This window comes from Xyrauchen texanus, chromosome 25 (assembly GCF_025860055.1).
Source record: "Xyrauchen texanus isolate HMW12.3.18 chromosome 25, RBS_HiC_50CHRs, whole genome shotgun sequence".
Lineage (NCBI taxonomy): Eukaryota > Metazoa > Chordata > Actinopteri > Cypriniformes > Catostomidae > Xyrauchen > Xyrauchen texanus.
The window spans coordinates 26738190-26749407 of NC_068300.1; the positions used below are offsets into that span (position 1 = coordinate 26738190).

Consider the following 11218-nt stretch of genomic DNA (forward strand, 5'->3'; position numbering starts at 1 on the left):
TAAACAAATCTTGCAATTCTGCTATGCTAGGTCTCTGAGGGTTAAGTTGCATGAAATTGTGTCCTAAAATGAACCTGTGTGACCGTATCCCCATTTTATGAATGTATTTGAAACATTTGCTAAAGTTTTCAAAATACAATATTTTCACTGTCAGTAGATATTTCCGAAAAAGTGCCCTATGACAATCTTGACAGGCCATCTTTATTTTGAACAATTAAAATTTTAACAAAAAACAAAAAAAAAATCTATCCTCAGACAAGGAAATTAATGGTACGGCCAGCTATTTCATAGGTGAACAGAAGTTTATTTTCCCTTGCTCCATGCACATAATGTTTTTAGCTTCTCATGATAAATGTAACTTATAAATGATAAATATAATTTACATCAATACAAAAATCCACTAAAAACAACAAAACTGACACATTTCATCAAGCCACACCTTTATTTCTCTTGCGTATAAATTGTACAAACAATAGTGTAGATCAAATCAGCAACATCTTGGCGTGACCCAGTCCCTGATCTCCATCTACATTGTCAATTCCTGTGAAGAAATACAAAACATGAAACAGAGCAAGACAACTTAAGAATATCATGACATTGTATTTAATGCATTCATAATTTAATGCAAATGCACTGTATATGAGCTCTTCTCAGAACAGATGAATTGTCTCCAGAAAAAAGTCAGAAGAACGAAAGTCATACTGTTAAATCATCACAGAAGAGTTCTGAAATTCATGTGAAGTGTCAAACAATAAAACAATTAAATAATGCATTTTATTGATTTGCCTAAAGTGGTATATATTTAAAACTCACCATAATAGCATTGACAATATCATTATTGTTATTCTTCAGTGCACGCACAGCCTTTGCCCTGGACACATTGGCCTGTGACATCACTAGCTCAATGTCCTTGACCTCCACTCCAGTCTCATCAATCTGTAAACAAACAAATAAAAAGACTCGGTAAAAAATAAATAAATTCGTTATTTTAATATTTTAAACCAATATCATAACATATACATACAGAACAAATAAATCGTTTAAAATGTCACTTAAGACAGCAAAACCTTTCACGAAGTCAGCGGTTATATTCTGCAATAACAATGGCATTAGCTCTCACCTCTTCCTCTTCACTCTCCTCCTGTACTGTGGGCGTCTGTGTGTTTTCCTGGATGTTTGAAACAGCTTCTCCTTGCACCTTGAACTTCTCTGCAGCAGCCAACTGAGCTTGCTGGGAAAGGTCTTCAATCTGAGAGGAAAATAAACCATCATGATTTTAGCTTGCTTTGTGAGGCTCAGATAGCACCACCTTCACTGTAACCATTTCCTCTCTCAGGACAGAATTGTTTTGACTTCATCAGTCTCAGAAGAACGAAAGTCAAACTGTTTAAATCATCATAAAGAGGATGTCTAGCCTAGGTTAAAAGGTTGTCATGTAGAAATACAACAATAGCTTAAGAAATGCACACCAATATTAAACTATTTAAAAGTAGTTTGTCTTTACCTTGGCCTCACCGAAGACAATGTATGTATCTGAAGCTGGACTTTTGTAGACATCTGGTTTGGTGATGACAAAGAGAATGTTCTTGGACTTGCGAATAGTTACCCTAGTAACGCCAGCAACTTGTCTCAAACCCAATTTGGACATGGCCTAGCAAAGAGAAGCAAGGTTAAAAATAGTGAATTTATTCATTATGAAGAATTAGAGGTTATGAGATTCATGTGGTTTCTTGATGGAATGGCATACCTTTCTGGCTTTCTTCTCACTTCGGCTTTGTTTTGCTTTGCTGACAGGTTCCTCGTCAATTTCAGCAGCAGCTGCCAGCTATGGAAAAAAAACAGTTTCAGATAAGTTCCATGGAAAACCCTCAATTGTATGAACTCTCCCCAAATTTCATGATCAAGGGAAATGATTTGGGGAGTACAGTGATTTACCTGTGCCTGTTGTGTTTGTGTCTGTGCAGAGTCCTGCTCCTCCAGCTCAGGAACAGATTCATCACTGTCAGATTCAGTGCCAGACCCTAAAACACCCAAAAATAATTCAAACCTTCAAATTGGGAAAACTGTGAACATACATTTAAAATGTATACACAATTTTAAACAACCTGCAAGATGTCTGGGAGTAAACTACCATTCCACTTTAGAATGAGATTATATAGTTGATAAACTCGAGCAAAACCCATTTCATTATTGGCCTAATGTCCCTTTAACACCAAATTAAACTCTTCCGAAACAGACCACTGTCGCTGCTAAAGGACAACCAGTGTTGTATGCCCCAGTGTGCATTTAACTATCCAAAAGCATTTAAAAAAATAAATACAAATAATAATTATATACGCACATAAAATTATAAAGACAAGGAAACAGATAGAAAGAAAAGGAGATACCCTTGTCGTTCCTGATGACTGGCTCCAGTATGGATGGGGGTTTAACTAGCATGGGGACAGGGGCAAGAGGAGCGTCACCTTTAGAGGTGGGAGCAGTCTCAGCTTTGGGTGCAGCAAATGGCTTAGCTTTAGGGGCAGGGGCAGACTCCGCCTTAGGGGCAGGGGCAGACTCCGCCTTAGGGGCAGGGGCAGACTCCGCCTTAGGGGCAGGGGCAGACTCCGCCTTAGGGGCAGGGGCAGACTCCGCCTTAGGGGCAGTCTCAGCTTTGGGTGCAGCAAATGGCTTAGCTTTAGGGGCAGGGGCTGACTCCACTTTAGGCTCAGCTTTAGGGGCAGGGGCCGACTCCGCTTTAGGGGCAGGGGCCGACTCCGCTTTAGGGGCAGCTTTATGTACATGAGTAGGCTCATCTTTAGGGGAAGACTTAACTTTAGGGGCAGGCTCCGCTTTAGGGGCAGAGGCAGACTCCGCTTTAGGGGCAGCTTTATGTTCATGAGTAGGCTCATCTTTAGGGACAAGCTTAGCTTTAGGGGCAGGAGCAGACTCCGCTTTAGGGGCAGCTTTATATACATGAGTAGGCTCATCTTTAGGGACAAGCTTAGCTTTAGGGGCAGGGGCCGACTCCGCTTTAGGGGCAGCTTTATGTACATGAGTAGGCTCATCTTTAGGGACAAGCTTAGCTTTAGGGGCAGGAGCAGACTCCGCTTTAGGGGCAGGAGCAGACTCCGCTTTAGGGGCAGCTTTATGTACATGAGTAGGTTCATCTTTAGGGACAAGCTTAGCTTTAGGGGCAGGAGCAGACACCGCTTTAGGGGCAGACTCCGCTTTAGGGGCAGGGGCAGACTCCGCTTTAGGGGCAGGGGCAGACTCCGCTTTAGGGGCAGGGGCTGGCTTGGCTTTAGGGGCAGCGGCTGGCTTGGCTTTAGGGGCTGACTCCGCTTTAGGGGCAGCTTTATGTACATGAGTAGGCTCATCTTTAGGGGCAGGGGCTGACTCCACTTTAGGGGCAGGGGCTGACTCCACTTTAGGGGCAGACTCTTTATTGGTAGCAACAGGCTCAGTTTTAGGAGCTGCTGGGGTTACTACAGGGATTGTGCTTGGTAGCATGGGGGGGATAAAAGGCATTGTAACAGGATCCTCAGGTGGTATGAGTGGTGGGAGATCATCATCTTGTAATACTGAAGGTGTAACCCAGGGAGATGGCTTTGTGGGGGCCACAGATGGTTTATGTTTAAGAGACTCTGCTTTGCTAGCAGGGGCTGGCTTCCTGTCTGGCACTGGAGCAGGGCCAGGTTTAGCTGCTGCTGCTTTTGGAGGTGCAGAATTATTGGGTTCTGAAACCACAGTGGTTGATACTTTTGGAGCCTTGGGAGCTTCAGCCACTTTAGGTTGACTGGAGGCCATATCTGCTGTAAATGATTTGGGTGCTTGGACAGCAGGTTTGGAGTTGACTTTAAAAGCCACAGGAGCCACAGCAACTTTGGGAGAGACAGGGGAAAGAGCTGCATCTCCAGCTGGTTTTGCTACCTCTGGTGCAGATATAGCAAGAGGTGGCAGAGCTGCAAGTGGTGTGCACTCTTGAGCAGACTTAGAGGTGGAGGGAGGTGCAACCGTATGCTCACGTTCGGCAGGTTTGAAATTCTTTGCTTTTTGTTGCTTTCCCTGTTTGCCAGCCTTTACAACCTTGGTAGCAGTTTGGTCAGTTTTTACAGTGACTGGAGTGTCAGCTGGAGGAGAGGCCAGGAGGGAGCATGGTGGGGTAGCATGAGGGCCAGAGGCAGTTTTGGGAGAGGTGGGGGAGCTTGAGGAGGCAGATAAAGAGGAGCGTTTCCTGCGTCCAGCAGGAACAGGTTTAGGAGCAGAGGTGTGAGAAGTAGACCGCTTGAAGTTAGTCTTGCTCTCTTTAGGCTTTGCCTGAGAGGGAACATGGGCCACAGCAACAGGGGGAGGCACAGGACCAGCAGGTTTGGCTAATGGAAATAAATGGGCTAGTGATTTTTTTGGCAATCACAAAGTTGCATGGTGTATATCTTAACACACATGCTGATTATGGGGGATGCCTTCAAGAAACTACACAAAGGTGTTATATTGCACCACAAAATCTTTTGCAAAATGATTAGACTTTCCACAAAAACACGACTACAAAAGCAAACAAAACACACCATACAAATGTGGTTAGGAACAGTGAGTCTCTGTAAACACACATACACCATAAAAGGAATTGTCAATGAACCACAGTACCTAAAAAACCTCTATATTAAACATTCATTTTAAATAAGTTAAAATATTAATAACAGTATTCGCCAACACATTCAAGTCCAATTTACCATTTCTGATAAAGTACTCAAAAAAAAAATATATGCAAATGTCAATCATTAATATTTCAAAAGCAATTGGAAGAATTGCTAACTCCAAGAAATAATAATAATCAAAAAAAATTAAAACATAAAACTCTATATTTCTACGTATAAAAAGGCAATTACATTTCCTGATTTTTTTTTAAGTGCTTACAGAAATTAATTGTGTGGAAACAAATCTGATAAAGGTCTTAACACTAGCAGCAGGTCAGACTTTTAAATGACCCACCTGAAGTGTTGAGATGGAGGGCAGTATGTTGAGAAAGCAGTTTTATCTGAATGGAAAGGGCTGTGACTGCATCTTTTAAAATTAGGTTCATTTCTAAAATAAATTATGGTATTCCATAAAATCAATATTCAGAGACACTTCTTAAGGCTGGTTCACACCCAATCTGTGATGATTTTGCAAGACGAATATCTGACAGAAGGTCCATTCACAGAGTCCGTAAACAAATGCAACTAAAAATATTTACTCCTGCACAGTAGGCAATGCTTTTATTTTACCAGTCTTCTGTCCACACACTACAGCTGAGATTAATATAATAAATGGTGTTAAAGTATTTATTTTCCTAATTTGGTGTAACTGTCCTTATGTTCTTTCCATGATATTGATGCTTGAGGAGTATATAATTGTGTTTTTTAAGCAAGTGAGTGGAGTAAAAAGCACCGTTTCATATTTATTTTCACGTGTATTTTGCTACAAGTAGGTATATATTCCAGACTCCAGAACCCAACTTCTCTTTTTATAATGCCTGGATAATTTAACAGAAGGTACAGTGATATAAATACACGTGGAATAATGTACATCGAGAGTAACAGTATAATATAAAATAAGATGCATCTATTAAAAATAATATAAAAGAAAACACTGCTCACAGTATTTTCTTTATTTAAAGTATTGCAATACTTTGTTACATTGTCCTTGAAATAAAAATAGCAGTGTGGTTCTGCAATTTGTTCGTCTAAAACATTGCATGTATAGCATTAAGGGATATTTTACTACAAGCTTAGTGCAAACAAATTGCCAAACCTCGCTACAATTTTTGCCATGAGAATATACAAGGACATTGAAATACACATTACGACAAAATACAATAAGCAAACTTTCAAAAACAGATCGGGTTTATGTTTGCAGTACAAGTGAACTAACTATTTATAAGTATTTCATTTTCTGGGAGTGTATCAGTTGCACGTCCAATTCCGGTGTTTGCCAGTTGATTACTGCCACCAACACTCTGGATTAAGCAGCTGCAGCGACACTTGAAAAATAACAAAAACCCTTTTCTCATTGGTCAGACAGTTTTCATTGCAGTCTGAAGAAAAACAAATCTGCCCTCTCTGTAACCTTCTGATTGTTGGCGAATAATTTATAGACCCGCTGTGAATAGTGCCATCTGAATACATTGTTGCCATTCAAAAGCACACCAGAAAAACAGGTTTGATGTGAACAGACCATTAATTAGCAAACAAGCAGTTAACTGCATCTCCATTCCTCCTCATAAAGATCAATATGCCTTTTGCAAGTACATTCCTGAATTTAACAAATACCTCAAGAAAATACCATAGAAATAAAACCTCTGATAGTATCTTAATTTGTCTGCATTATCAGAATGGACAAAAAAAATATATATATGTAAAGGTTGAAATCACTCAAATTTTGTTAACGGTTAGGACAATGTAGTTGATTTGTCATGCAGAATTGGTTTATGTTATATGCACACAGACGTAGTGATGCACAGGTTCTCAATTACACCTTAACTTTCTGCAATACAAGTCAGTGCAGGCAAATCAAACTGTGGGCTATTTCTTGGGTCCTGGAACAGCCTTTAATATTTCAAAACCAACTAATATTCTCAGTATTACCACCACATAACCAATCAACATGCCTGTACTTAACCAATTAATGTAGTTTCACAAAACTACACTAGAGTTCTTGTTTGCTATGCTAAACAGAGCATCTTTTAAATCACACTGACCTAAAAATAAAAAATTAGACTCTTGGGGTGTCTCTCGATCAACTCCCTTGTTCAGTAGTCAGGGCACTGACTAGGAAGTCAGACGTTTCTCTAATCCACTGTGTGCATGAAAGGGGGAGTTTTTATTTTTATTTTAAGCTTTAATATGATAAAAAAAATACACTTTGTATTTTTATTTCTTAATCCATGTAATTTATCTCTCATAACACTGCACATTTTAATACCTCCCACGAAAATGTCCAACAGAGTAATTTAAACAGCCATGTTGTTGATTAATACCAGCTCTGTTTTAATGCAACTTCGTAAACGATTCGTAATCGTTGCAGGTAATTGAGTCACAAATGTCACATTGTTCACTGAAGGTATGTGCAAAACTACCAGTTTTTATAATCGATTAGTCATTGGTTGTTTGAATGACTAGTATATGTAAAAGGGTCATGAAACACTAAACTACATTTTCTGAGATGTAACCAGATGCGTTACACATGATAGAAGACAAAGTATCCATTATTTTAAATTAAGACGGAAGTGGTAATGATTTTTTGTGCCATTTTCATCTTCCGGGTTTAAAATCAACATTGAGTCAACGTCACGATGTGCCGTGTCCCTGTACTACAGTGTATCGTTGCGTCAGTGTCTCATAAATATTAATGAGACTGCGTGGCCTTATCTGACGAGAATGGGCTGTCTCATGATTATTCTTGAAACAATGGCGAAGAGCCTTGGTGTCAGTTGACAGAGTTAATAGTACCGACGCGAGTCCCCACGGCACGCTGCTGACAGAGGGACAGGATAGTTCTTCAATCATTGACAAAACCCTTTAAATGTTCATGCAGCACCCATCTATTAACAGGAGTGTTTTGAGATGTGCGGTAAGGTGGACTGTCTCTGACTGGGTCTCATTTGAGATGCGGTTTATTTTGATTGTTCCAGACACACAAACCCTGTCAATCTATCCTTAATTCAAGTGTGTTAACCGATCAAAGCACTTATATTTGTGAATCAACGTCCTGGAATAAGTCTAACATATTTTGTATTTACTTGTGCATGAAATTACAGATATAAAATGACCAGTGTACTGTATTGTGAGCTAACAAAACAGTGTATACTTTATTTGTACATTCTGTTATGAGCAATTGAACACGGTCTATTTTTTCTCTTGAAAAAATAGAGTGGTGGTGGCGTAGTGGGCTAAAGAACTGTTCAGAAGTTTGCTGGTTCGATCCCCATGGCCGCCACCATTGTGTCCTTGAGCAAGGCACTCAACTCCAGGTTGCTCCGGGGGGATTGTCCCTGTAATAAGTGCACTGTAAGTCGCTTTGGATAAAAGCGTCTGCCAAATGCATATATATTGGAAAACAAACCAAAAAAATAAAAATATTTGCGTTGTATAATGGGCTAAACCCTCTCACCTTTTTGTTCCCTTGATTTCGATCCATCTTTAACAAACAAAAAACAAACTCCTTTATAGAATTTTTTTTTTTTTATGTCAACGTTGTCAATAATGTTGACTAATTGTTTCAGCCCTAATATGGATTTTGGACCCATCAAAAAATGGAGTACATTCACTTGCATTGTTTAAAGGAGGAGGCCTGAAATGAAATCCTGAAAATCTTAAATTCTGTTTTGATGAAGAAAGAAACCTGGATACATCTTGTATCTGGGCTGAGGGTGAATTAATAATAAAAAAAAACACAGGACCTCAAAAATACTGGAGCATTACTCCCAGCAGATGATTTAACTTTCGACAGAGTAGAGGTGTGCGATATTGACAAAAAATGATATCTCTATATTTTGCATCCCTCAAAAAAAAAAAAAATTGGTAGAAGTCTGATATTGTACTAGTTCCCTCTTACAACATATTAATAGCATAACATGATAATATTGATATTATTAATCGAAACAATATATTGAAGGAAAAGAGGTCTTTATAATTTAAAACTGAAGCATTCAAGTAAGAACAATACAAAACTCTGCTCTGCTGTAAGGTGAACTGTGCAGCATACAAGCAAGAAGCAAAAATATGACATTGTAATAAGTCACCAAAGCACAAGAAAAAAACAATATTGCATTTGTAAACAACTTAAACCCTTCTGTAAAATTTTGCATAAAGTCAAAGATGCAAAAAATAAGCAGTAACAGTGTGTATCTTGGGTCTTAATTCTTCAAAAGTGGTTTAAAACCATCTCTCTTAACCGCTTGAATTGGCACCATGTCTTTTGCGATGTAATTGGTGACAGCGTTTGTTATTTCTTGCCATCTTTTTTGTCGTAAGGAACTTTTTTGCTAAATGATTCGGCCAAAGTTTGTCGAGTGTGTTTTTTTTTTATTTTACCCTATCAGCTGCAGGCGTGTTGTATTCAGTTGACTCGCATTTCATATTCAGTGCGGTGGTTAGTTCGAAGATGGTAAAACAGGTTGGTCGTCGAGCTGCTTTTGACTAAACGAATTTCGGCAGTTTACAGTTTGGCGTCTTTTGACTAGCATCTGGCCTTTCAAAACCAAACCACCTCCATGCTATTGATGATGACCCACATCTAGCAATTAAATCTAGCATGGGTTGCGAGGTTGTTGGGTTGGTCTCTTGCCGTTTCTTTGCTAATTTGTAACTTCTGTCATACACACTGCAATCTAATGTGCAACATCACGATCTGAATGTGCATTAGTATATAAAATACTTTGCTAAAGCACGCAGTGAATTCGTGGACACTTCGTCTGGCTTTTAGATTGTCACTCATTTAAAAAAAACTCGATAAAGTGATTTCACAGATCGTTAAAACAACAATTATCATAGACGATATATAACACACCCCTACGACAGTGATTGTCTTGAAATGTATAGTACATTAAAGGACTAAACCTAAAGCATTAAAGATACAAAATGACTTGCAGAGCATTTTACCATGCTGACTGTTGTTCAGTGTTAAGCACACCAAGTTCTCCTCATGTAAAAACGTTCTCCAAGAAGTCGTGTCTCAATTAATTTGAGAAACGTGTCTCTCATTTAAACCACCACAACTAAAAATATTTATGTTAGTAGTCAACCCAACTAATTGACAAGTCAGTTGTTGGATGACTTGTTGATTAGTCGACCACCCTGCCACATCCCTAGTTAAGAGTTAACACGCTTGCCAGTGCCTGAATGGGTGTTCACAATATAATGTTAAGGGGTGAGATGAGACACACCCTAGGTGACTCAAAAACCATGACCACTCCAACCAGAGGAACTTGCTTTGTGAAGGTTCTACAACAGCTGGTAGATGGCAATCATAAACGAATGTCAGAAACAGGTGCAAAAAACCTAACTGTATTGTATGGAGAAAAACTGCCTGCCTGCCCCCCCCAAAAAAAAAAAAATATATATATATATATATAGCTCCAGGACCCTTTGCACAAGCCACATTTAATTTCAGACATGCACATTTAAAGATAGTACTCACCCGTCTCAGCCTGTGGCTGCTGCATCTCCTGCTCAGTAACAGGGACAGTTTCTGTGGCTTCGCCAGGCATTCTGGACTGCAACAGAAATACAAATCATTACACATGTCATATGGATCTCATAAGTAAAGAAAATATGTGTCTTTGTGTTAAACTTATTTTGCTATTTCGAAATTAAGTGGAGCGACGCACTAGGCCTCTTCCTGCTAGGCCTCTGCTGTCAGCTGTCTCACAGCCTGAATTAAACACACATAATACCAATCTTACATGATAACATTCCCAGGTCTCCTGCACAGAGACTCTTACGTTCTATCAAACGTCCAAATGCAAACTAGAACATATTCAGGACCAGAACTACACAAAGGAGTAGTGCAAGTAAACGTTCAGAGGTGCGCGTATAGTGTGACGGACATTCTCACGTGTTACCGAGAGCAGTACTGTCACGCCGCCGCTGTATTAGACAAACTCAGTGAGCGCAAATGAAAACAAAACAATGTGGACTAAATAGATAAACGCCCTCTGGCTCTGTACAGTCAGTATAATACTTTCAAAGCATGTGCATATTTCTATCCTAAGCATGTTATGCCTATGGCTTGTTTAGTTGGTAAGATAAACTTTCAAATCTGTGACTACTGGCACACAATGCAAATTCCCGTTGTCTTTACGTTACATTAAACTTCCCACAAATATCACTACAGATATTTCTAATGGGATTTTGTCAAATAATGTGCTAGAATTGAAACGATGTTACACAGAGCCCCCAGCTCGTAAGAGAGAATGCAGCGCGTCTCGCTTCCCCCATTTTGAACAATCAGCTGGTTGTCTTCATTAAAGTATTTCCTCAAGAGACACACCAAATAAATAAATACTTACCATTAGGCACAGAGGAATACTAAGGCATCAACACACGCACCGCTTGAGGGGTCAAAAGCGCTTAAGCAACATTGGATGACAGAAGATGTAATACAGAAGTACTCACTAGTTCAGGCCACAGGATCCACGATGGCTGTAAGAGAGGATTTCTGACTACTGCGTCGATGTGATGTCATAACTCTGCTTCCG

The 11218-nt window shown here is 39.5% G+C and overlaps 1 protein-coding gene and 2 non-coding genes across 6 annotated transcripts; all 3 read right to left on the bottom strand.

Annotated features, from left to right (window-relative positions):
* Positions 1–423: 423 nt before the first annotated feature.
* Positions 424–11218, bottom strand: LOC127618547 (nascent polypeptide-associated complex subunit alpha-like). Of its 4 annotated transcripts, none has more exons than XM_052091054.1 (9): positions 11136–11204; positions 10159–10234; positions 2388–4355; positions 1936–2021; positions 1748–1825; positions 1505–1651; positions 1121–1249; positions 814–936; positions 424–541 (listed from the first exon to the last, which is right to left on the bottom strand). In XM_052091054.1, exons 2-9 carry the CDS (start codon positions 10226–10228, stop codon positions 527–529), a joined length of 2616 nt encoding a protein of 871 aa, XP_051947014.1. In that variant the 5' UTR covers positions 10229–10234; positions 11136–11204; the 3' UTR covers positions 424–526. The 4 variants fall into 4 exon arrangements, with proteins under 4 accessions (XP_051947014.1, XP_051947012.1, XP_051947016.1 ...); XM_052091052.1 differs by having other exon boundaries at positions 11030–11160; XM_052091056.1 differs by lacking the exon at positions 2388–4355 and having other exon boundaries at positions 11136–11218.
* LOC127619387 (small nucleolar RNA SNORD59) lies at positions 646–722 on the bottom strand. The gene has a single exon (XR_007967557.1). It is a non-coding gene; the product is annotated as a small nucleolar RNA SNORD59 (small nucleolar RNA).
* On the bottom strand, positions 1328–1405 carry LOC127619386 (small nucleolar RNA SNORD59). The gene has a single exon (XR_007967556.1). It is a non-coding gene; the product is annotated as a small nucleolar RNA SNORD59 (small nucleolar RNA).